Source organism: Sciurus vulgaris, assembly GCF_902686455.1.
Source record: "Sciurus vulgaris genome assembly, chromosome: 15".
NCBI lineage: Eukaryota > Metazoa > Chordata > Mammalia > Rodentia > Sciuridae > Sciurus > Sciurus vulgaris.
The window spans coordinates 83,116,240-83,142,833 of NC_136476.1; the positions used below are offsets into that span (position 1 = coordinate 83,116,240).

General features: G+C 45.3%; 1 protein-coding gene across 2 annotated transcripts in view; it reads left to right on the forward strand.

Annotated features, from left to right (window-relative positions):
* The first annotated feature begins 255 nt into the window (after window positions 1–255).
* The window catches only part of STXBP1 (syntaxin binding protein 1), a 66,562-nt gene continuing 40,223 nt past the window's right edge, over window positions 256–26,594 (forward strand). For both annotated transcript variants that reach the window (XM_079112928.1, XM_079112929.1), the window contains exon 1: window positions 256–442. In XM_079112928.1, coding sequence (XP_078969054.1) covers window positions 406–442 — 37 coding nt within the window. In that variant the 5' untranslated portion in view covers window positions 256–405. The remainder of the gene's footprint in view (window positions 443–26,594) is intronic.

Sequence of the window (26,594 nt, forward strand, 5' to 3'; positions counted from 1 at the left end):
ACGTGGTACAAGGGACTCTAGGACCCGGCACTCGGGTGCGCTCGGCGCGTGAGGTGAGGGGGAGGTCGCGGCTCCCGCACCAGCCAGGGGCTGCCTGGAGCCCAGCCGCATCCCGGAGGGCGGGGCCGAGCGCCCGGGCCGCAGTGCGATTGGCGAAGGCGCGCGGGTGACGCTACCGGCTGGCGCGAGGCTCCGCCCCCGGCCCCGCCCCCGCCCGCGCGCCAGCGGCTCGGCAGCCTCGCTCTGGCTCGCGCCGCGCCCCCGCGCAGAGTCCGCGCGTCAGTCGGTCCCGAGCGCGGCAGCGGGGCGGCGGGCTGCAGCCAGCCGAGCGCGCGGGCCGGGGAGACCGCGGTGTCTGCGGGCGTCGCGGAAGGAGGCTCGGAGCCCAGAGAATCGCGCAGCGCCATGGCCCCCATTGGTCTCAAAGCCGTGGTCGGAGAGAGTAAGTGGAGTCGGGGTCCTTCCCGCAGGTGGCGGCTGCGGCTGCCCGGGAAGCCCCGCGGTACCTGGCCGCAGCGCCCTGGCCTCCGCGCCTGGCTGCTGGCCCGCCGGGCCGGGAGCTCCAGGCCCGCAGGGTCCCGGTATTTTGGTGCAGCCCTCCGGGAGGGAAGTCCCTCCCCGCCTCCTGCGGCCCGGCCGGCTCCCCCCGCTTGCCCCTTCCCGCTAGCCGCTCCCGGTCCGCGCAGCTCTGCGCCTGGCCGCAGGTCTCCTTTATCGCCATCCCCGTCACCTCCATCCCTCATCCTTCCCTCTCCCCCCTTCCTTTCCTTCACCCCACCCCTCTCCACCCCTTGCCTCTCCTTGATCAGCATCTTTCCTTTTTACCTCTGCCCCCTTCGCCCCATCACTCCATCTCTCCCCCATCCCATCCCCCATTCCCGCTCCACGCCGACCCGTCCCTCCCCCTTCACTCCGCCTTTATCCCCGCCAGCCCCCGGCCCTCCGCAGCATCACGCCGTGCACCCCGGTTCTTCGTCACTCCCTGCCTTCCCCCCTCCCCTTCCTTGCCTTTATTCCCCGAGCTCCCCGATTCCGCTGCTTTTTCTGTCTCCAGTCCGTCCCTCTTTCCCACCCTCGAGAATCGTGACGAGCGAAATCCCGGCCTGAGTCCGCCTCCCCTCCCCCCGCCCCCCCGGGAGCCGAGCCGCGGCCCCCGGCTGCAGAGACCCACCTGGGAGCGGCTCGGCGCGCCCGCCTGGCCACTCCTGCCAGCTGGGGAGGAGACGCCTGTTTTCCAAAGGCTCAGCTCTGCCGGGCCGAGCCGCCTCACTCCTCCTCCCCTTCCCGGGGCTTGGCTTCCAAGGGCGGGGTCTTGCCTGGGTCGCGAACCCTCTTCGATCACTCGGGAGTGGAGGAAAGCTTCAGTGCACGGCGGGAGGGTGGCCCTGCCCCGCGCCGCAGTCTGCAGTCTCCCTGTTTGCAGGACTCAGCTCAGCATTGCTGCAGGGAGGAAATGGTTGTTTATGGGTTTGGATGAAAGGCCCAGCATGAATGGATTTTAAAAAATGGGTGGTGGTGAGCGTCGGCTGCAGCGGAGTGAGGGCTGATGGGGAGTATTTGGAAAACGGCGTTCTCTGTGCTAAATAAGATCGGTGATTATGTGTAGAAAAATAGCGCCTCTTCCATATTTTGGCATTGCTTTATGACAAAAAAACGTGTGACGATTGCTCTAGCTTTTGCTTACTCTTGAGTTAAGGGAAAATTAAAACTGGGCTTTTCTCTGTAGGAGAGGATAAAAAAGGAAAAAGAATTAAAATGGTGGAAATTTACAGTTTCCTTTCCAGTGACTCTCTCCTATTACAGCGCTCACAGTCTCGCTGTGTTGAGTTGTTTTTGAGCTTCATACCTGTTTTTCCCTTTCCTTATTCTTTTCATCAGAATATGGGAAATATTCCTATTGAGGAATCTTGTTGACCGACCTTACCTGACCTATTACATCAGAAGAAAATTGTTATAAAAAGTTGAATTCCAAATGAACATTTTAAAAAAGACACTTAAATAACACCCGAATTACCCGAGTTGTAAAGATTCTGATGCTTGTGCTTCTGTTTTCTGAGAAGAATCAGTGTTTAAGGCTGGAAGGACCCATAGGGATCCTCTATGTCAACATCCTTATTTTACCCATGGGAAAGAAATGGAGACTTGCCGCAGTTAAGTGCCTTGCTAAAGTCAGTGTTAATTAATTTGAAAAAAGCTGGTGTCCATTTCTTTGCAACCTTAGTAAAAAAATAACTTTCTTTGTTATTCTATACATACCATTTCCTTCCAATAGCCTTTTAAAGGGTTATGAAGTATGGAATGAATGGAATATTACATGTTACCTTGTTTCAAATTTTGTATTTTAATACTTCACCTTGAAGATAAAATCCCTGACTGTTGTAGAAATCGAGTTTGTGCATCCTTTGGCTAGGACCCTTGTTTATGCAGGTAGATGACTCCTTAGTCCCCCTCCCTTGTCTTTAGAAGCAAGCATAAAGGTGAATAAAAATAAAAATGAATCAAAATGGCTAAAATTTCTTTACTAAAATAGAGCAAAGCCACAGTGTACAAAAATGAAAGGAAACCAGTTTTACATAAAGCAGTGAATGTGTGAACAAGGTTCTATGACTATAATGGTTGAGTTAGGCATATATTCTAGAAAAATATATTATTGTAATCTTTTGTCATTATTGAAATCTTTTGTCAGTGATACAGCTTAATTCTAGCTCCTAATTTTAAGATGGGGTTTGCAGCTTTGCCTTTTTCTCTAAAAAATAAAGTATAATAAAGGTGTTTTCTAACCCCTGTCACCTCCACAGCATAGTCTTCCCAGTCTAAATTAACATCCCATAATCACTATTTATCTTTTCTTTTTTGCCTTTTTTGGGATTGAACCAGGACTTTGTGCATGCTAAGCAAGCACTCTACCACCGGGCTACCTCTCCAGCCCTATTTATGACATTTTTTTCATGGTGAATGAAAAATTTCTTTTTTTCGTTGCAATTGAAATGATCTTTTCCAGTTTTTTTTTTTCTTTTTTTGGCAGGAGAGGGGAGAGGGTGATTGTTTCATTTACTTGAACATTACTTATACCAGAGCAGGGTCTTTATCTTATGTGTTTGGGTGCCAAGAACAGTGGCTGGCTCATACTGGGCATACTGGGGAGTTAATATTTGTTGAATGAATGAGTGTTGCACAGAATACGAAGGAGAGCAAAGCAAAATCATGCAGTGCTGGCAGTTGAACCTAGGGCTGGTGCACACTGGACTCATGCTGTGCATTGAGCCGCTCCTCCAGTTTCCCGCTTGTCCTTCTGGGTTGAGCTTTATTGAGTAGCCGGTAACTAGAGCTACAAAAAAAAAAAAAAAAAAGTGGAGGAGATGCCAGTGTGGTGGCCCACGCTTATAATTCCAGTTACTTTTGAGGCTGAGGCAGGAGGACTGCAAATTCAATTGCAGTCTCAGCAATTTAGAGAAACCCTGTCTCAAAATAAAAAATAAAAGGGCCAGGTGCTGCCTTGTAATCGAGGTGACTCTGGAGGCGGAGGCAGGAGAATTGCAAGTTACCAGCCTAAGTAACTTGGTGAGGCCGTAAGCAACTTAGATCTTGTCTCAAAATAAAAAATAAAAAGGGTTGGGGATGTAGCTCAGTGATAGGTAAAATGCCCCTAGAGGATCAATCCCCAGTTCAAAAAAAAAAATGTAGAGGGTATGGGTTGCCTTTACTTTAGCTATTCATTCAACAAACATTTGTTCAGAGCTTGCAAGGAACCATGGGGGTTATAAAGCCAAGTAAACATAGAACTACTCTCTTGCTGTTCTGGGAAGTTTTTCCTGTTACTTATGTGTTGGTCTTGCCCAGATGCATTGTAAGAGAGAGAGAGAGAGAGAGAGAGAGAGAGAGAGAGAGAGAGAGAGAGAGTGTGTGTGTGTGTGTGTGTGTGTGTTGCTGTGCTGGGGATTGAACCCAGGGCCTCATGCATGCTAGGCAAGTACTCTACCATTGAGCTATATCTATAGCCTGATTCCTCTTAATTTTTTATTTTTGACTCTAATTTTTCCCTCCATAGAGCACAATTTTCTCCCCTCCATTTTGCAAAGAGATGGTAAGAAAAAGGAGATTTCCACTTTTTTTGGTGGCATCCATGTATGTTAATATATGATATTTCATGTAAATCTTATAGTCTAGAGTTTACACCTGTCCTGAAGTTTTGCCAGATTGCTACAAAGACTCACGTATTCCAAGATGTACTATATTTGCTTTTCATGTTATTTCCTTTTATCAATTTCTCCTCATGTACTTTTTTTTTTGTGTGTGTGGTACTGGTGATTAAACTCAGGGGCACTTTACATCCCCAGTCCTTTTTAACTTTTTTGTTTTGAGACAGGGTCTCCCCAGGTTGCTGAGGATGACCTCAGACTTGCAATCCTCTTGCTTCAGCCTGGGATTGCAGGCTTTCATCTCCACACCTGGTAAAACTCATCCTTTTAAGCAAACAGTTTTTCACATTTCTGCAGTCACACCCAATCTTGTGATCACCACCATAATCAGAGCAGAGAACGGCGCTCCACCCCCTCCAAATTCCCTCCTGCTGTCCCTTCACTGGCAGTCTTTCCTGCCAGGCCCTGGCAACCGTTGAACTGCTTTCTGTCCCTATAGTCTTGCCATGTCAGTGGCATCGTACAGCAGGTAGCTTTTAAAGATGACTCCTTTCACTGAGCACACTGCACTTGGGATGTGTCCACGTCCTGCGTCTCTGCCATCTGTTTTTGTTGCTGACTACTCTCCTGTGGTGGGGTGTGCTGCAGTTTGCTGATGCATCCTCCAGCCGAAGGACATGCGAGTTGTTTCCAGTTCTGGGCAGTCAGGAGTAAAGCATTCAAACACAGACTTTTGTCTGAACATATCATATGGCTATATGTGGATTAATGGGTCCTATGGTAAGTATGTGTTTAACTTTATATAAAATTGCCAGTGTTTCTTTTCTTTTTTGGTACTGGGGATCGAACCCAGGGGCATTCTACCACTGAGCTATGTCCCCAGCCCCTTTTAATTTTGATTTTGAGATGGTCTCAATAGGTTGCAGAGGCTGTCCTGGAATTTGCAACCCTCCTGCCTCAGCCTCCTAAATTGGATTAGAGGAATGTCCCTCATCACCTGGCCCTAGTGAACTTTGAGAAGGCTTTAAATATTTATCAGATATGGGATTCGAAAATATTTTCTAATAGTCTGTAGCTTGTCTTTTCATTTTCTTAATAGTTTTCGAAGCAGAAGTTCTTAATTTTGGTGAAATATAGTTTATCACTTCTTCATCTTTGTCTTTGGTATCCTATCTGAAAAATCTCTGTCCAACCCAAATTCACAAAGATTTTCCCATTTTCTTCTAGAAATTTTATAGTTTTAGATTTTGCATTTAGTTTTTGACCCATTTTGAGCTAATTTTTACATATCATGTGCGGTATGATCAAGGATTAATTCTTTTCCTTTGTATTGGAGTGTCTAGTTGTTCTAATACCATTTGTAATAAAGACTTTTTTATTACATGAGTTGTCTTTTTTTTTTTTTTTTTTTGGTATGGGGAATTGAACTCAGGGATGCTTTACCACTGAGCTAAGCTCCCCGCCCTGCCCGCCTTTTTTAATAGACAGGGTCTCATTAAGTTGCTTAGGGACTTGCTAAGTTGCTGAGGCTGGCCTTGAACTCTCCACCCATGTCCAGCTACATTGAGTTGCTTTTGAATCAATTGACCCCACGTTAGTAGGCCTGTTTCTGGCCTCTGTTCTGATTCATTGATTTGTATGTATGCCTTCTCCCACACCCACTCTGTCTTAATTATTTAGGTTTAAAGTAAGACTAAAAATTAGGTATTGTGATTCTTCAACATTCTTTCCATAATTATTTTGGTTCATTTGCTTATTTACATAAATTTTAGAATAAGCTTGTTGATTTATGTTATAAAATCCTTCTGGAATTTTAGTTGGAATTGAGTTTATAGATCAGTTTGGGGAGAACTGGCATTTTAAAAATTTTTGCCTTTAATATTTTATTTACTTATTTTGGTACCAGGGATTGAACCCAGGGGCACTTTACTACAGAGCCATATCCCATTCTACCTCCTTTTTTAAAATTTTGAGATAGGGCCTCATTAAGTTGCTGAGGTTGGCTTAAACTTGTGATCCTCCTGCCTCAGCCTCCTGAGATACTGGGATGACAGGCATGTACCACCACACATGGCTTACTTTTAATATCTTAGTTTGTTTGCTGTATTGCAATGTAAATACCATAATTCTTAGTTTCACAAATAAGGGAACAACTCTATGATAAGGAGAATTGCATATAGTTTATCCAAGTCTCAGAATAAAAGGTCAACTTATATGAATTAACTGTATTCTTATGTACTAACAATGAGGGGCTGGGGGTGTAGCTCAGTTGGTAGAGTGCTTGCCTCGCAAGCACAAGGGCCTGGGTTCAATCCCCAGCACCCCCCCCCCCCCCGAAAAAAAAAAGAAAAAAAAAAAGAATAATTTAGAAGGTGATATTTAACATAGTACCATTTACAGGGTTGGGATGAGCTCAGTGGTAGAGCACTTGCCTAGCATATGCAAGGCCTTGGGTTTCATCCCTAGCACAGGGGGGAAAAGTATCATTTACAAACAAACAAAATATATCCTTAGGTATAAATTTAATAATATGTTTCAGATCTGTATGTTGAAAACTAAAAACCTTGATAAAAGAAGTCAAAGAAAGCACCAATAATTGAGAAATAGACTGTCATGGATTAAAAGATTGTTACATTTATTTTTACTTTTTTCTTTATCTAATTTTTTTTGTTGTTCTGAGTATTGAACCCACAGCTACATTCCCAGCCCTCATTAAATATTTTAAATATCAACTTTGCCTACACCTATTCTATCTTCCTATATAGTTCCTAGGAAAATTATTTTTCCCCTCTACAACCACACCTAGGATAGTTTTCTAAGTTAAGTAAATAGTATTATATTCCTAAGTTTCTTTTTAAAAATTTACTTTGTTGCATGTGTGATAATATGGATTTGGAATCAGACAGGTATTACTTATTTGTATCATTTTGGGCAAGTTAACCAAACTCCCTCATTTGTAAAATTAAGATAATTTGTGTTTAGTTTGCAGGACTCTTGTAAGCATTGGAGACAATGTATATAAATTGTTAGTATACCCAGTAGGTGTTTATTTTATTTTATTTTTTAATTTTAGTACCAAGGATTGAACCTAGGGACACTTAACCATTGAGTCACATCTCCAGCCTTTAAAAAAAAAAAAAAAAAATATATATATATATATATATATATGTGTGTGTGTGTGTGTGTGTGTGTGTATCCCTTTATTTATTTATTTATTTATTTTTATGTGACGCTGAGGATCAAACCCAGGGCCTCATATGTGCTAGGCGACTGCTCTACCACAACCATAGGCCCCTCTCCAGCCTTTTTAATATTTTATTTAGAGACAGGGTCTTACTAGGTTGCTGAGGCTGACTTTGAACTCTTGATCCTCCCACCTTAGCCTCCTGAGTTGCTGGGATTACAGACATATGCCCTTGCGCCCACCAGTGGGTGGTTATTTAAAATGGGTCCTCTCTCTCATCAAGCAAACTAACATGTCCACAGTTCTTAGGAAATGTTTGGCATACATTGAACATTATGTAAATATTAATTATTAAAATCATTGTAACAAATGAGCATATAACCTTGAGTAATCACTCTGAACTCTGGATCTTCATCTCCTCAACGTAAAATAAGTCTCATGATCATTTATCGTGGGATTGTTGTGAACATTAAATGCACTGCCCTGGGCTCCTGTGAATGACAGATTTAGTTTTATTGTTACAGTTTCATTTTTAAAAAATAGGTTTCTTTTTTAAAATATATTTTAGTTGTCAGTGGACCTTTATTTTATGTATTTATTTTTATATGGTACTGAGGATTAAACCTAGTGCCTCACACATGATAGCCAAGTGCTCTACCACTGAGCCACAACCCAGCCCAGCTTCATTTTAAGCAGACCAATAGTTTCTAGATTCAGATTTGAAGTTCAGACTAATTGATCATAATCTTTAGCTTAGCTAATATTGACACCACCTTGTGGGAGGCCTGAATTGACCTGGAAGTCAAGTGAAAAGTGGGAAGATGGATGAAAAGGAGGGGTTCTGTTATGCATAGGCTGAACTGTGTGCCTCTGGTCCCTCAGGCTTTCCACCTACAGTCTGAGCAGAGAAGGCTCTCAAGCGAGCCCTGATCCCAGCTCTAGGGAGAAAGGAGTCCTTTACGGAGGCCCCCACCACTCAGTTCATCCTCTGTGGGGAAAAGCAGGGATAGGGAGGAAACATTAGATTTTTAGTTGTAGATGGACACAGTATCTTTATTTTATTTATCTGTAATACCTTTATTTTATTTCTTTTTATGTGGTGCTAAGTAATGAACCCAGTGCCTCACACACACTAGGCAAGTGCTCCACCACTGAACCCCAACCCCAACCCGGAATATTAGATTTAATCAGTGAGTAATCTGGGGAAAATTTTGGAAGCATGGATAGCAAGTGGATTATGAGGACATGGAGGCTTATTCTTGACCACTGATGAGAGCCTCTATGACCAGCGTCAGCGTCAATCAGTAGTGTTATTAGAAAGTGCACGATCTGAAGCAGAGCTGCTTCCTTCTGGCCCAGAGCATTAGGATGTCGGCTCGCTCTGATACCAACACTGCAGTGAAGCTATCTCTACAGGAACAGTTCTGTTCATTTAATTGGCAGCAATTGGTCAGTCCAGGAGTTTTGAATATTCTGTGTGCTCCAGGATTGGTGGCCTTCCTCCCTTCGGTGTTTACCAGAGCTCAGCCTTTTGGAGCCAGGGAACCCTGGGTTTGAATTACAGCCTTACCACTTATATGTATTCTAAGTGACATAATCTCTTTGTTCCTCAGTTTCCTTATTGATAAAATAGGGATAGTTAGTTCCATTTGGGGCGTGAGCATTAGGAATAATGTCTTGAGTGAAGGTGTAGTGCCTGCTGCGGAGCTCCTGGGTTCCCTGGCAGGAGCCAGGTGCAGTCTGCGCTTACTCTCTGGCTTGCTTTTTTATCTTTCTATAAAACCTGAACTCAGGCTGCTGTATCACTGAGCTACATGCCCTGCCCTTTTTATTTTTTATTGAGACAAGTTTTCTCTAACTTGCCCAGACTGGCCTTGAACTTGCAATCCTCCTGCCTCAGTCTCCCAAATTGCTGAGGTCACAGGCATGAACCACCTCTCCTAGCTGTTTTTTTTTTCTTAATAAGTATTTTTTTAACTTGTTTCTTAAGGTTATAAAAGTAGAGCTCATTGTAAATTAAAAATCGCACAGTGGAGTAATGTAGAGGTGTGGACAGTGATGTCCCCTAAATGTCCTTTGCTCCTTTCCCTCTGCTTTTCTTGCTGCCGCCCAGCCCTGGAGTAGGGACTCTTGTTCCTGTTCTAGGAGGCAGTTCCCAGAATGGCCCCTGGTACTTAGGCACCTGTGTGGTCCCCTCCCCCGGAGCCATGATAGGTCGGAGCCATGGTACGTGGGTGCTTCTAAACCAGCCATAAAGACACAGCCGCTCTTTGCTCCCTCTGCACCTTTCTTGCTCAGGGGGCGTGGGTGCCCCCTGTGAGTAGGCTGTGGCAGCCCGCGTGGAAAGGAGCTGAGGTCTGGGGCGAGCAGTCCGCAAGAAGACAAGCGTTCAACGACAGGAGACTGGAAATGGGTTCTTCAGCCGTCTTGAGATCACGGCAACTGTGGGGGACTGGACGGCGGCCACCTTAAGAGAGACCCTGAGCCGGGCTACCCAGTCATGCCGCTTAGGGCTTCTGGCCCTCAGAATCTTTGAGAGAGTAAATGGATTTCAGTGAAATTTCTGGGAAATGATCTCAGCATTCCACCCTTTTCTTTCATGATTTTTGTAGCTGTGTGTGGACACAGTATCTTTATTTACTTTTCTGTGGTGCTGAGGATGGAACCCAGTGCCCCATACATGCGAGGCAAGCGCTCAACCACGAAGCCACAGCCCAGGCCCTGAGACAGCAAGTGTGCACCATTTTAAGTTGCTGAGTCTTGGTGGAATTTGTTACACAGCAGTAGATAACTAACACGTCCTTTGTTTTTCTATTTGGTGTTTTTAAAAAATGGATTCAAAGATCTTAACAGTTAGGTAGATAGGTGTGGGTCTTAGTTTAGGTAGTTTTTTTATAAGATACCGGGGACAGGGGCTGGGGCTGCGGCAGGCCTGGGTTCCACTGTCAGCACCGCATACAAATAAATAATTAAATAAAGGTATCATCAGTTGTGTCATCTACAACTAAAAATAAACTTAGAAGAAATTGGTCCCAGGGAGCTCTATCCATGAACTACATCTCTAGGCCTTTTTATTTTTAATTTTGAGACAGGGTCTTAAGTTGCCCAGACTGGCCTCCAGCCTGTGATCATCCTGCTTCAACTTCCTGGGTGGCAGGGATTGCTGGCGGGCACCACCACGCCTGGCTGCCCATTGTTATGTGTTGTGTGTATTTTTCAAGTTTCTCTTTAAATTTGTTTTTTGGTGTTTTTACTAAGCAGAAGTAGTCGCGTCTTTCAGCCTTTCCCTAATGTTTTCTAATGATGTTTGGAAAGCTCTCGACCTGGGAATATGAGGAGAAGTGTCTAAGTTGTCCTCTGTTTCTTTGACCCCTGTGGAAATTATTTTGTGAGAAGTTAGAAATAAACTTATTTTTCCCACTAAAATCAGCCAGTCATCTAAATATCACATTTAGATGGTGGATTTTTTTTTCCTTTGCTCATTGGTTTAAAATGTCACCTTTATCATATGAAATGGAAACTTTCTCCCAGAATTTCCTGTCCCTCTTACCATGCTAAATTGTCACTTGTCACTAGCTGATATTTTATACTGCTTTGTTTGTGTATTTCTTCATCCACCAGCTAATGTAAGCTTCATGAAATCACAGGTTTAGTTTTGGTCACTGTTCTGTTCTGGTGTCTCCTGCACCTTGACCACCATTCGTACATGGTAGGCACTCAGTAAGTTTTTGGAGTGAATAATTGATTACTAGCTATACACTGTCCCTCTCAAATGTTTTTCAGTTCTCCCACCCACCCCTACTGGGGTTTGAACCTTGAGGTGCTTTAGCACTGAGTCACATCCCCAGCCCTTATTTTTTATTTTGAGACAGGGTCTTGCTGAGTTCCTTAGGGTCTAAGTTGCTGAGCCTGGCCTCAAATTTGTGATCCTCCTGCCTCAGCCTGCCATGCTGCTAGGATTACAGGTGTGTGCCACTGCGCTGGGCTGGATGTCACTCTTGTAGGGTGGCTGGTAGTCTAAATTGGGACAACATTCCCCCCAGAGGTGGGTTAGGGCTCAGGCACCATCCCTGTGTCACCATCCAATGTGACAGTGCATGCCTATGCCCCCGGATCCAGCAAGAACTTATTGAGTGTACACTGAAAGTTTTCCCAGTGCTTTCTGTGCACACAGTGCCTAAGACAAGCAGGTGTTTGGCAACTAATGAAGTCCCTTTCTTCGTGGTTGTTCTAAATTTTGTAGTCCTGTCTGGCAACTCAGCAGCCATAAATTTTGAGCTGTTGTCCTGTGCTTGCGTAGAAGTGCTCGGGAATCCCCGCTCAGTCCTCCTGCATCGCCTCCGTCGTGGCTCCCGTGCTGGGATGTGGAAACCTAAGGTGAAGTGTCCGAGATTCCACTTTCATTTCAGCAAATATGTTTTACTTTCCATGTTTTTTTTTTTTTTTTTTTTTTTTTTAATTAGGAAAAGTAAAGATTTTTAATTAAGTGAGGAACATTGTTGGGTAGTGGAAAGAATTCTGGACTTGAAGTCAGAACACCCAGGTGACAGTATGGGTCTTACTTTTGGAGGCTGGGTGACCTGGTCTTGTTAAATAACCTATTTTTAAACTGGAAATTCTAGTCCAAGTATCACAGGATTATTTAAAATCATATAAAAAGTTGCTTGGAAAACAATAAAGAGCCAATATAAGTGGTTATTATTGTACAGATGTAATTATAGAGGTCAGCTATGGGCTCAGGGTATTAAATAAATCATAGAAGAGTCAAGGAAATGGATCACTGGCACTTTTGAAAGGAAGGTGTCTGGTTTCCCACCCACCAGTGGCTGCTGCCTGGCCACTCCACGAGGCTTGAGAAGGCTTGCGGGTTAGTTGAAGCAGCTTGCTTCTGCTGGACACTGACCTGTCTCACCCTGAGGCACACCTCTGGGCTCTGTGGGAAGAGTCACTACCTATGGCTCAAATTGCTCAAATAACTCCTTTCTTTTTCTTGAATGCCACTGATATTTTACTTTAAATAGCAACTAATAATTTGGTTTAAAAACTGACCATGTAGTAAGTGAATTAACTATTAAGTATTTGTCAAGCATACTAGAAAAACCTTTTTTATTCTTGGGAAGAAAAACATTTAAAGATGGAGAAAAGTAGAGAAAAGCAAACAGAATTTTTAAAAAACCATTGGAGCCTAGCTATTATGGTAGGGATTGTCTCCATCAGTCCCTCCTCCGTTGGTGGGAGATGTCAGAGAACTTCAGCCCCAGGAGCAGGGCTGGTCTCCATCCCAGCAGGCCTTGGAGGGCCCTGGAACAGGGGCTTTCCTTCATTCAACCTCTAGAGGCTGTGGTAGGCAGACCTGATCACATAGGCAGGGTCCTGCTTGTAGGTGATGCTGGGGCCCTAGAGGGAGGGAGGCCTGGAGGAGTTCCCGGGAGCCGGGGGAGGGAGCTGGCAGAGAGAAGCTGGGAGAGCTGCTTTCTTTTTCTTTCCTTTTTCTGGTACTAGGGATTGAACCCAGGGGCTCTTAACCACTGAGCCACATCTGGCTCAGCCCTTTTTAAAATATTTTATTTAGAGACAGGGTCTTGCTAAGTTGCTTAGGGCTCCACTAAGTTGCTAAGGTTGACTTTGAACTCATGATCCTCCTGCCTTAACCTCCGGAGCTGCTCGGATTATAGGGCCACTAGCCCTAGGGTCTTTCATCTTTGGTCAGGAACCAGGGGATCCACTGAGGGAGTGAAGTCAGGAGAGACAGGGTTAGAGTTCAGTTTAGCAAGCTCCCTGGTTGCAGTGTGGATGGGACAGGCAGCGTGGTGGCAGCTGTGATGGGTCTGGGCTGGGTAATGGTGGCCAGGATGCTGTCCTGTGTCGGGGACAGAGCTGCAGGACACAGGACAGGGAGAAGGAGGTAGGCTGGAAGAAGTCCAGGGTGTTGGAAGGTCATGGTGATTGGATGTGAAGGATGAGGGAGGAGGAGGGGAGTTTGGGAAGAGTCCCAGTTTCTGGCTCCACAGCCAGCCTGAAGGTTGAAGTGGGGATGAAGGGCAGGAGAACAGGACTGGGGTAAGACTGGCTTCTGGAGGCCCATGTGCTGTCTGTGGGGAGATGAAAGAGGACAGGCAGAGGAGTCCTCTGATCCCCAACTGTGGGGTAGGTCAGTCAAGGGGAGGGTGGTGAGTGAGGAGAAAAGAGAGGGACACTGACATTGACCAGATGGGCCCAGCGGGAGCAGCCAGCAGTCTTGGGACATGAGCAGAACTAACTGGGCAATGTCCTGTGATTCTGTGACTCACAGGCCCCCTGGACTGACTTAGGGACCTTGGTCTAGCAGAGTCTTTAGATCAAGATGACTGCGCTGTACAGGTCAGGAGGCCTGCAGCTGAAAATGTTTCAGGAGTCTTCACCTCCTGGTGCTTGCTGTTTGTTTTGTTTTTATTTTTTGCAATGCTGAGGATTGAACCCAATGCCTTGTGCATACCAGACATGTGCTCTACTACTGAGCCACATCCCCAGCCCATTTCCTTGTCTTAAAGTAACCCAGGGATGCTTTCCCACTGAGTTACATCCCCAGCCCTCTTTACTTTTATTTAAAAAAACCTTTTTTAGTACCAAGGATCAAATGAGGGATGCTTAACCATGGAGCCACCTCCCCAACCTCTTTTTTTATTTTGAGACAGGTTTTTGCTAAGTTGCTTAGGGCCTTGCTACATTGCTGAGGCTGGCTTTGAACTTGTAATACTCCTACCTCAGCACCCCAACCCACTAGGATTACAGGTGTGCGCCACCACGTCTGGCTGGGAAAGCACCTTAAATAACTGCCCTAATGATTTCCTCTCCTTAGTTTTCTCTTTGTGGAATTCCAACTATTCAGATGCTGGACTCATGGACTGGTCCTCTAATTTTAAATCTTTATCTATCTTGCTTTTTCTGTGTCTGAGGTAAAGTTCCTCAACTTTACCTTCCTGTCCAATCTGTCATTTTTCATTTCTGTTGTAATGAGTCTTTAAAAAGTCCCATAGTTCGTGATGGCACACACCTATGATCCCAGCAGCTTGGAAGGCTAAGACAGGAGGATTCATGAGCTCAAAACAACCTTAGCAATTTAGTCAGGGCCTAAGCAACTCAGTGAGGACCCTGTCTCTAAATAAAATATAAAAAAGGATTGGGATTGTGGCTCAGTGGTTGAGTGCCCCTGAGTTCAATCAATCTCTGGTACAAAAAAAAAAAAAAATCCCAGTGGTTTTTCATTCTCACCCCCAGTACCAACGATTGGAAACTTAGGGGTGCTTTACTAACTGAGCCACATCCCCAGTTCTTTTTTATTTTGAGACAGGGTCTTACTAAGTTGTTGAGGCTAGCCTTAACTTGTGAAGCCTCCTGCCTCAGCCTCCAAAGTAGCTGAGATTACAGGTGTCACTGCACTCAGCTCCATAACACCCCATTCTTATTTCAAGGATATATCTTCTTTATGTCTTTCTCTTAAAACACACATACCCACACACTTAAAAAAATCTCTGTGTGGGTCTCAGTTTCCTCCAGGTGTTTTGTTTAGTGCTATTTCTTTATTTGTTTTTTATTTAACTTTTTTTTATTTTTACAGACTTGCATTTTGATTCATTGTGTTTAGTGGCTATTTCTGTGTAGAACTTCTGTCGGACGTGTAGCAAGCCATGCTTGTTTTTTAAGAGTTTGTGATTAAGAGCTGGAGATGTTGAAGCTGATGGGAGCACCCAGCTCGTGAGTGGGCTTCACCTAGCTTGACTTGGTCTAACTAGATTTTGTTGAGGGACCACCAGTTTCAGTATCTTTAGATATTTCTTCTAGGGCTCAGATTGTCTCCTGCCCGGGAGATAACAGCTGGCTGCCAGAATCCTGGAAAGTGGTGGTGGGATTGACCGGCTGTTTGCATCAATCACCTCTGTTTTCAGTCTTAGACCACACACATTGCGTCTTGGGTCCCCGAGGCCATGGGTAAGCCTGGTGTTCAGCCACATTGGCTGAAGGGCAGTCAGTCACCCAGTGATGGGCGTCTGTGGAAAGGTCAGGATGGCATTACTACTGACCACCAGCATACTTTTGTCCCTCTCATTCCTTTCAGTTCCAGAGGTACCTGGTGCCACCGGTCCCTGTGACTTGTGAGGATTCTGCTGTGTATATTCAGTTGCTTTCACGGTTCCCCTCGGCTAGATTAGGATTCACTGGTGATGGATTTAGCTTTCATGGGCCTGCTGTGTCAGTCACCACACATCTATGGTGGAAAACGAGACCACAGACTCAGAATCTAAAAATAAGACTTTATCACTTATAAGAACTGCGTTCCAGGAAGGAAGGAGGGGAGTGTCCACCATCCAAAGGCCGGAGACCACCCACAACCCTCGGTCCTAATGCAGCAGATGAGGCCACTGAGAGAGTAGAGGGAGAGAGAGAGAGAGGAAACAGTCTGTGAGCCTGCTAGGGACAACTGGGCAGCAAACAAAAGCCTGGCCACAGAGAGGAGGTTAAAAATGGATATCTGGGATATCCCAGGCCCAGGAATTCCATCCTGGCTAGCTCCTTAGCTCACTCCGAAGCCAGGGATGGAGCCGGAGGTGGCTGCTCATGGCTGGGCTCATCATGCCTTCCCAGATCCCAGTGTACTCCCTCCACAGAGGGGTCTGGGGCGTGGCTCTTAGCTCAGTTACTCAGAGCGGAGAGCTGGTTCGGCCCATGGGTCTCTGCCACCCACCTGTCCCCCAGCTGAGGGCAGCTCGTGAAGACTGTCTGGGCTATTTCTGGTAGAAAATTCAAACACGCCCAGGCCCACAGAGAAGGGCATCAAAGACAGCCTGGTCTGCCCGAGAGAAGTGCCCTCTGGTTTAGGTGATTTTAAGCAGAAGAGACAAAGGGAAATCCACGTGATAGATTGTGAGACTTCTGTAAGGGAAAAAGAAGCCCCGCAAGGGCTCAGGGAACGACTGACTCTGAGGATGCGCCTCGGAGCAAAGGCTCCTGAGCACTCTCAGACAGCAGTCCTGAACCCAGAGCCCGAGTGAGGGGCAGTGTGCAGGGACAGGAGGTGGGCAGGGGGGCTGGCGGGCCAAGGAAACAGATAAGAGGAAGGAACGGTACTGCAGAACCAAGGCACCTGTTTTAAATGGTGAGCTGCGGAATGGTTCCCTGTTGCGGCGTCAGGAAGACTGGCTTTGAGGAAGTCGCCGCCTGCGTATGCAGTGGTGTCCACTTGGACCTTTCTTTCGGATCCTTGGCATGTCTTCTCTCCTCGGAGCTCCACCTTCTTCCTGCTTGATCCTGGGACCAAACCCCAGCAGGATGTTTTCTTTTCCTGGTGTCTTATTGTAACCAATTCTGTGGATTTGGAAAAGGAAGTAGCCCTCCTTAAAATGAACTTTGGTGTGTGTATGTATGTATGTGTGTGTGTGTGTAGGGGACACTTCCCGCCTTCTGGAAGCTTCCTTGAGGCTTTTGTCTTATGTTATTTTGGCACTTACGGAATGGCTGTATGAAGGTTCCAGAGGAGGCTTGGACTGTGTCCTTGTCATGCTGCATGGGACTGAACACTTTCTAATAGCTCAGATCCGTGGACCTTAAGCACTTTAAACGTTAGAGCAGAACAGATTGGCTGGTCAGGATCCTGGACTTGAAAATAAGATGATTCCCATCACAGTCATGGGCAAGTCTCTTTTCTCTCTTGAGCTCAGTTTCCTTCAGGCTAGATTAGGATCTCTCGCCATGGCATCATTGTATTTGGGGGTCAGATGAACCTGTACGATGTTCAGTAGCGTCCTGGTCTCTGCTTATTAGATGCATAGTATCCCCAGCTGTGAGTCAAAAGTGACTTGGACAGGGCTGGGCGTCTCGTGGGGAGCATTCTCACTCGCGGCTGAAAACCAGCGGCTCCCTCATCTGTGAATCTGGGATTACATGAAGCACGTCGTTCTTTTCCTCTCTTCAAAGTGTTTTCCTTAATCCTTGGGTCCTTGGGGAAACTTCATCCAAGAAGTGTAGTTTGGAGCCATTAGATTGGCGGGAACATCTACCAATTTAAGATGCCTGCCTTCCCTTGGGTCTGCCATGCTCAAGATGCCTGTACGCGGGGCTCTGCAGCTCAGGGAAGGAGACCTGCATTGTCACGGAGTCTGCTAGGAGGAGCTGAGCTGTTTGCACAGAAACACACAGGCTGTTGGGTGGGAGTCAGCAGAAGCGGTCAGCTGCTGTTGGCAATGTGAGGGGCAGTGTCTTTTTTTTTTTTTTCTTCTGGTACTAGGGTTGGAACCTGGAGATGCTTTACTACTGACCTACATCCCCAACCTTTTTTATTATGAGACAGGGTTTGGCTAAGTTGCTTAGGGTCTCATTAAGTTGCCCAAGCTGGCCTTGAACTCCTGCCTCAGCCTCCTGAGCTGCTAGGATTACAGGCCTGGCTGTTTTATTCATTTTATTTTATTTGTGCTGGGGATTGGGCCCAGGACCCCATACACGCTAAGCACATTCTATTACTGAACTACACTCCAGCCCCAGCAACAGCTCTCCTTTAGAACTAAGAGAGCAGACCTGTGCCCCTAAAGGATACGAGGAACTCCTGATTCTCATCTCCATCGTGCCCAGTTGAGATTTCCTTTTTACTAATCAGTGTCAAGGTCCATGAGGCTTTGCCTAACGATTTTCTAGTCTCTTAACCTTTTGGCTCTCAACCTTATGAAAAGGGAAAAGAAGATAAAGGATGAGGCTGTCCCTTGGAAGAGAAAGCGAGGTCATTTCTGTAACTCTGCCCAGCATCTTTGTGGGTCTGAGGTTAGGATCTTGCTTCTCAGAGGTCAGGCTTTTACCAGCGTGCACTCCTCTCATGTTGGCCGCAGCCCAAAGTTTGGATGTCACAAACTTGAACATTGACTCTTATGCAGTCTCTTGGTGGGTTCCCCAGGGTAACAGAATCGAGCCATTGTGAACCATCTCTACACATTTTGAAGCTTGTGACAGTTCCAAACCCTCAGGCACTCTCCTTCCTCGCACTTTCTACCACCCCCAAATTCATACTGAAGGTTTCTCAGATTATCACTGGGCTCAGCAATGTTCCCTTAGCAGGTACAGGAGTGGGTACTCCTGTTTTTGCCCTGAGGATGACAATTTGTGGTCTCTATTTTGGTCTCTCTCAGGTTTGCAAAGCATGATTTAGATATAAGTAGTAAATTATAGTTTTAGATAACTGATATTTATAGGGATAAGCCTGGGTGCCTGTCTTCAGTTGAAACAGTTTCATATTAAGCAAAACTCCTCTTGTTATGTAATTTTTTTAAGCATTGGTTATAATATCTTTATTTTATTTATTTTTATGTGATGCTGAGGATGAAACCCAGTGCCTCACATGTGCCTAGGCAAGCACTCTTATCATGGAACTACGGACCCCAAACCTGTTATGTGAATTTTGAAGTTTTCATCTAATATTTGGATTTTAGAAACTTTTCTAAAGAGTTCTATTGAGATATAATTCACATTCCATAACATTCCCCCCATTTAATTTGTACGATCTAATGACTTTAGGAATTCACGAAATGGTATATCCATCATCATCACAGTCAGTTTTTAGAATACTTTTTGTTAGTCCAAGAAAAAAGCTCTAGATCCTTGGGTGTCACTCCTAGTCCCCCTTCATTACTACTAATCTGCTTCTTATCTCTGTCGATTTTCCTATTCTGCACATTTCATATAAATGAAATCATATACTATGTAGTCCTTTGTGACTGACTTCTTTGACTTAGTAAGTGTTAAAGGTTCATCCATGTTATAATATATACTTCATTCCTTTTTATGACTGAATAATATTCCCTTATACAGATATACTATATTTATTTATCCATTCATCAGTTGATGGACAGTTGGGTTGTTCCCATTTTTTTGGCCATTATGTATGCAGCTACTATGCACTTTCAAGTACAAGTGTTTGTGTAGATTTATCTTTTAATTTCACTTTGGATACACACACACACACCATACACATACACACATACCTAGGAATTGCTGAATCAGGTTGTAAACTATGTTTAGGTATAGCTTGCCAGGCTGTTTTCCATAACAGCTATACCTTTTTACACTTCTGCCAGCGTGCCTGAGCATTCTGATGATTACTTGTGATGTCTTGTTTCCCCTACATGGACTGTAAGTTCTTTAAGGTAAATAATTGATTTATACAGTTTGAAATTCTCCAGATGCATTTGTTGCAATTGCTAGACACCCCACTTCTCTGGGCCTCAGTGTCTACTGAGCATAATGAGGGTGATATTATGTGCAGTCTCCAGGGATCACGTGAGCTCTAAAGATGATATTTAAAGAGCATATGAAGAACTTTCTCCGCATCCAGTAAACCTTCAGTAAAGTCAGATGTTACTATTATTATGAGCAACTTTTTTCTTATTGACATTGATATTGATTGAATTTTTTAAAAATGTGAACTTGAAAAGCATTTTGGATGACTGTGATATCTTAATCAGATAGAGGTTAAAAAAGTTGGTATATAGGGCTGAGGGTGTAGATTGGCCTAAGATGCAGACACTTTTAGCATGCATGAGGACCTGGTGTTGTTCCCCGCACCCAAAGACCAAAACAAAAGCAAAACAGAGCCAAAAACCAGAACACAAAACCCCACCAAAGTAGAGTGGAGAAATCCTAAGACGCAGGTGTTTTGCCCGAGTCTCTCTGTCCGTCTGTGACCCTGGGCGGTCCCACGGTCCCACGCTCCTAGCGCATGGGGTCGCAGTGAGGAGTTTTTCCTAGTCCATCTGGTTATTGGACTTGCACTGCCAGATGAGCCATTGTGTCATGTGTTCCTCCAACATAAAAGGGGTCTCTCCCCAGCTGTCCCTGTGGAAGGCCTCTGAGGCCTCTTTGGAGCAGCCCTCCTTGACTGCGGGCTCATGGGGAGTGGTGTGTGGGCTGGATGTGGAGGGGCCTGGGGTGAAGCACCATCCTGCGCTTTGGGCAAATCTGCCCCTTTTGTGCTCAGAGGCTCTGCTCAGCCAGCCCTCCAGGGTGCAGGTATACTCATTGCGCAGGTATTTGCCTGGTCAGCATTGTAGGTGGGATGCCAGAGGTGGGTGGGGGCCAGGGTGCTGGGAGGGCAGGACTTGTCGTGTTTGAAGGCAGCAAGGTGGGCTAGTGTTCAAGGAGCAGAATACAGCCAGGGCCAAGTGGGAGTCCTCAGTGGTGCCGACTGTTTCACAGACTCACCGACACCCGGGGCCATCTGTTCTGCCCACCCACCCAGCTGCCGCTGAGTCTCACAGACTTACCTCCTTTCTATTCCTTGTCTAAATCAGAATCAGAATCCTTGAATCTGAGTTGGAGGCTCTGTACCTGCTCTTCCCATTCCTGGAAAACTCTGCCCCCCAGATCCTCAAGCGTGGCTTCCTCCTTGTTACCTCCTCAGAGGACCTTCCCCAAACCTCCACCCCGCCCTAGTGATTAAGCTTTTTAGTTTCCTTTGAGCACTGATCACTGTCCAGGTGATTTTGTTTATACCTCTGTGATTGTTGGCTGCCCCTCCCCTGATGCCTGAGTGGTGAGCACCTCAAGATGGACATTTTGTTAGCTTGCCCATCGTGGGCCTTCTGACGTCTGGAGAGTATGTGGCACACAGAAGGTGTTCAATAACTAGCGTCAAGTGGATGAAAAAAATTATATGCAGAGCGTAGGGAGCGTACCCAGTGGTTGAGCACTGGCCTAGCGTGCCCGAGGCCCTGGGCTGGACCCCTCCTACCACATCCCCCACATCAATATTGCATGCAGAGAAACAAACTGGGAAATAGGAGACAGATACTATACACTTCATGGAGAAGGAATAAGAAACTGGAACTCGATGGATCCTTCCTCGTTGGAAGGTCAAATCACCCTTTTACCCAGAAACTAACAGTGCCGGCAATGGCCAACAGCGTTAGGTACCATTATAGGCATCGAGCAAAGTGCTTTACATAATTATTTCTCACCAAAGCCCTGTAAGTCGTGTGTGGTAATTCCCATTTTACAGATGGGGAAACTGTGACCCAGAGTTCCTAGCTAGTAAGTGGAGGAGCAAGATTTGAACCTTAACTATCAGGCTGCAGACCCAGTGAATCAGTTGGCTTCACTGTGCCAACGTGACCAGAGCACTATAGCAGAGAAGAGGCTGCGGGGTTGGGTTTCAGAGTCTATTTCTTGCTAGTTCAGAGAGACGGTGTGTACTGTGGGAAGAGCATGGGGACAGGGGTCCACAGAGCTGGCCTCCCCACTCTGGAGTGACCAGTTAGTGGCCTTGCCCACTCCGGATGGCTGTGTCCTGAAGGGAGTGCTCATCCCCCACGTGGGGCCCTAGAGTCTATTCTGACATGATCTTTAAAGTTTTTCCCAAAACACAGTTCTTTCTGTTGTTGTTTTCTGTTGCGGTGCTGGGTGTGGAAGCCAAGGCCTCCGAGTGCTCTCAACGCGCCAGAGAGGTAGCATCTTGGAAAGTGACTTCACCTCCCCAGGGCACAGGATGAAATCTGCCTCCCAGATCAACAAATTTGGCTAATCCCCCATGTCAGTATTTAAGCTCACAATAGCGTCCAGGCTAAATTGACTGAAATAATCAGCAGGCCTCCAAGTAGAGACCATTTCTCTTATGAATATATTTGGAAAGATTTGTGCACCTACCGTATACTCATATTATGGAATATGTGGTTTAAAAGCGTGAGGTAGGTCTGTGGGAAAGGATGCAGAAGGATGTCTGTACTATGTTGAGTGGGGAGTGATTGCTGAACGCTGTGTCTGCCATCCCAGCCAGGGAACCCTGAGCACGTGTGCACACCCTCCCACCATGTGGGTACACAGAAGAGGCTCTGCAAGGTGCGGGGTAGCTAGTGGTGGTGTTCACTCAGGAGTGAGGGCAAGGAGGGAGTTCCACTTTGTGTTTGTGCATCTCTCTATGCTTTGAAAATTTTCAACAAGAAATGTGTTTCTTTCATATTATTAAAAATCACGTAAAGGCTAAACATGAAGGTGTCTTATAACTAGTTTGTCAGTATTTGTGTGAGTGGGCATTTCTGAGGAAAGGGACCTGAGAGTGTTTGGAAAGCTTGTCCTCAGCTGGACTCTTTCTTCCTATCTTGCTGACCATTAGTATCCTCCACACAGGAGGATGCAGCTGTTTAGCAAGGAGACTCTGGTTTTGTTTTTGTTTTTTGGTACCAGGGTTTGAACCCAAGGGCACTTAACCACTGAGCTACATCCCCAGCCCTTTTTATTTTTTATTTAGAGACAGGGTCTCGTTAAGTTACTTAGGGTCTTGCTAAGTTGCTGAGGCTGGCTTTGAACTTGCAATCCTCCTGCCTCAGCCTCTTGAGGTGCTGGGATTACAGGTGTGCTCCACAGCATCCTGCAGCAAGGAGACTGGAGCACAGCTCAAGCCAGCAGCCTTGTTTGCTATCTTCAGATGTCCAAAGTACCCTCAGGGAAAGAAGAATAGATGTGTGGGCGTGTTGCTTCAGGGAGAGGACAGCATAACAGTCACTAGGGGCAGAGTCCGCACCCTGGGTACACTGGTAACACTGGCACTGTCCTGGAGTCTGGTTATTGTTGCCCTGTTAAAGTTCTCTTGATTTTTGTGTATTTATTTTCTTTCTGCCACCTTGCTAAATGTTTTAATTTTTCTAATAGTTTCGATTTGATTTCTGCAGGTGAGTATTCTATAACATATATATTACATACATGCATATAACGTATATATTATATGTATGTATAATACATATTACAGATATCGTATATATTACGTACAGACCTGTAAATACATATATATGTAATTTTATTTGGTACCGAGAATTGAAGCCAGTGGTGCTTCACTGAGCCCTCCCCCAGCCCTTTTTAATTTTTGTTTAGAGACAGATTCTCACTAAGTTGGTGAGGCTGGTCTTGAACCTATGTCTCTTGCCTCAGCCTCCCCAGTTGCTGGGATTACAGGAGCATGCCGCTATGCCTGGTCATTCGTACCAATATTGTGACTCATTTTGTGTTCTGAAGTGAATTTTTAGAACAGTATTAAATAATGTTGCCCTGTGTGCATGTCGGGTGACATTAAAGATCTTTAACTTTCCATGGGGTTCTGCTTGTGGTTCAACTGGACATGTGCTTCCTAGATAGCCAGAGGTTCCTCTGTCTTCTTAGAAGGGGGTGATGGTCCTTATGTTCCCTTTTATCTTTACATTTAGGATTTCTATACATTGGTGCAATAGTGCCATCATTCTAAAATGTGTTCACATGTTTATTACAGAGCACAGGTTTAAACTTTTTATTAAATATGCATAGAGTTTGCTATCAGAATGTTTTTGTGATTATTTTAAAACTGTATTTTTTAAAATTTGTTTATTTTGGTACCACAGAGTGAACTCAGGGGCACTTAACCGCTGAGCCACATCACCAGCCTTTTTTTTAAATTTTGAGACAGGGTCTTGCTAAGTTGCTGAGGCTGCCCTTGAACTTGCAATCCTCCCACCTCCTGATTCTGGGATTACAGGCCTGTGCCACCACACCTGGTAAAACTATATTTTAATCTTACTTTACGATTTTTTATATTATATTTAAAATCTTGATTGGTAGAAATGATTTTTCATAACCTTATTTCTTTGTGTGAATAATATGCTCTGATGGTGGCATCACAGTAGACGCCGAGGGCCTTCCTAGGCATACCTCGTTACTCTTCATGATAGGCCATTAAAGGATTTTAATTTAAATTTTGCAGATGGGAAAACCTAAGCTTGAAAGGTTTTAAATTTGCCCAGGGCTGGGCGTGTTGCTCAGTGGCAGAGTGCTTGCCTAGGATGTGCAAGGGCCTGGGTTCCATCCCCTATTCTGCACAAAAAGAAAACGAAATAAAAACTTGCCCAAGGATACACAGCCAGCAAAAGCCTGAACCTGAATTTGTAACCCTGGTTTGTCCGGGACCATTTTTTTATTAGCCCTGAGGGGTGTGGTGACTTTGCCTGGGGAGTCAAACCCTGCACCTTCACGCGCTGGTTCATTCAAGAGAGCAGCCTGCAGAGCTCCCATGTTGGATAAAGGGAGTTGTGGCCTGGGGTCGGACTGCCTTACTCTCCTCAGCAAAAGGACCCCCCCCCCCCACTACTCCTAGGACATCTGTTCTGCCTCTGGGGCTTTAGAGTCCAGAATATTTGACCCGCCCACGGTTTTGACAACTTGAACTGTGCTCCTGACCTTCCAGTCCATCTGATATTGGTCCTGCTGTTTCAGGTGTTTCAGCATGCCCTGGGCTCAGGGTATCTGGCACGTGTCACAGTGTGCTGGGTGGTCGTACTGAGTCCCTGGGCCATAAGGGTGAGGTTTTGGGGGGTGCCATAGGCCTTGAGCAGTTCCTGCAGTGATTCTAGAACCTGCCTTGGGGACTCCAGTTGTGATATCGGGTGCATCTGAAGATGTCCCAGGTAACCTCAGACTGCCCGCTGTTTTTCTCAGGAAGGAGGAGTGCTGAGTTCTCAGGACCTAGAAGATGTGGTAGAGAAGGACTTGCTTTCTTTCCCTCTTGGCCAAGAAGAAAGCAAGGTCCAGCAGGGCCTTGGTCCTCCTTATTACAAGAGAGATGGAGATGCCCCTGAACTTTTGAACACATATGTCGACCAGGTGGGTGGGAGAGGAGGCTGTAGAGGCCCATGGTTGGTGTGCAGGAATTGGGCCTCTTGGTTGGAGCAGCTCCAGAGAGCTGTGTTTTTTCTTCACATAAAGAGGATGCAGGAAGGAGAGGGAGTGTGATGGCCAGGGATTATAGGGGAGAAAGTAGCTCAGCAACTTGATTCTTAATGCTAAAATGGTCTTAATCCTTGTTTCCTTTTTGGTTTTGGATTAAAAAATGTAGGGCAGGGTTAGAATTGGCTGTTAATAATACCCAGGACAAATATATACTCTGAGAATTTTGGGAAGGAAATAACTTTGTAGGAAGAATTGCAGCTGCAGCAGTTATTTGTGTCTTTCACACTTGTGGTACATGATTTGGCTTTCTGATTATATCTCTGCCTTCCCCAATCAGAAGGTTTCTTGAGCAAAATAATTTTTCAGTGCAGTTAATTTTTATTTTTTTAAATTTATTTATTTTTTGTTGTAAACAAATGGGGTACAACTTATTTCTCTGCGTTTAATTTTTAGTAGCAAAAATATACTCAGTAATAAGTTCAAATAAAGACAGAGAGAGCTGGTGATATAGCTGAGGGGTGGAGCACTTGCCTAGCAGGCACAAGGTCCTGGATTCAGTTCCCAGCAACACAAATAGCAAAATAAAGACTGAGAACTGTGCCCTCTCTGCTTTCATAGTAGCAGAGATCAAAACAGACAAAACTTAAGGGGTTCTTTTGTGAGTTAGGAGTTGACCTGAAGAATCACGCTGGCTCTGGCGAGAGTGTGTTGTTTTTGGATGATAACTTGGTAGCATTTATCAGAAGCCCAGAACATTTAGACTTTTCATGCATTTATTCTGTACTCAGAAGGCTCTCCTGTTGGATTTGTACAAAGAACTCTGGGGACAAAGATGGTCACTGACACATTATCCTATGCAGAAAGCTTGGGATACTGAAAGGTACAAATTGGCAACTGAAGATTAATCATAATTTTACTTCATAAAAATAACATTGTGGTGTGAGTTTTCTAATTGTCCTATGCATGTCTGCTGGTAAGGGAAATAGTTGGAGCCTATCCCCAGCCCCCCAGCCATATAGTGTGCACATTTTCTCCCTCTGTTGTACTTACCCGAGAAAACCTTAACCTTAACCAAGGGTCTGTTCCTTTTTGCATCCGGACGGTTAAGTATCGTTGGGGAGGAAAAAGAGAACCTGCATAATTAAACTGACTGGTTTCACTTTAAATCACAATCATGAACCTGAAATTAGCCCTTAGAACCATTCAGAAATGCCTAGCATATGCAAGGCCCTGAGTTCAATTCCCAGTAAACAAATAAAAAACTAATCAAAATAACTGTCCAGAAATGCTAGAACAGAGTAAATCCACTTCCTCAGTCGCTGGAAAGATACGTGGTATCTTCTATCTTTGGCAGTGCTGGGGATTGAACCCAGGGCCTTGCGTATGTTAGGCAAGCACTCCACCACCACGCTGGACCCCCAGCCAGGTACCTTCTTTCTTCAAACCTTCTACACGCCCTGCACCCTTCAGCTGATAACTTCGTCTCCAGTGGGCCAACCCTTCACGATGCCGCTGTACCTCTCATCTGAATCCACTTGCAGGTCCCCCACTCCCAACAGTGTGGTGTCATG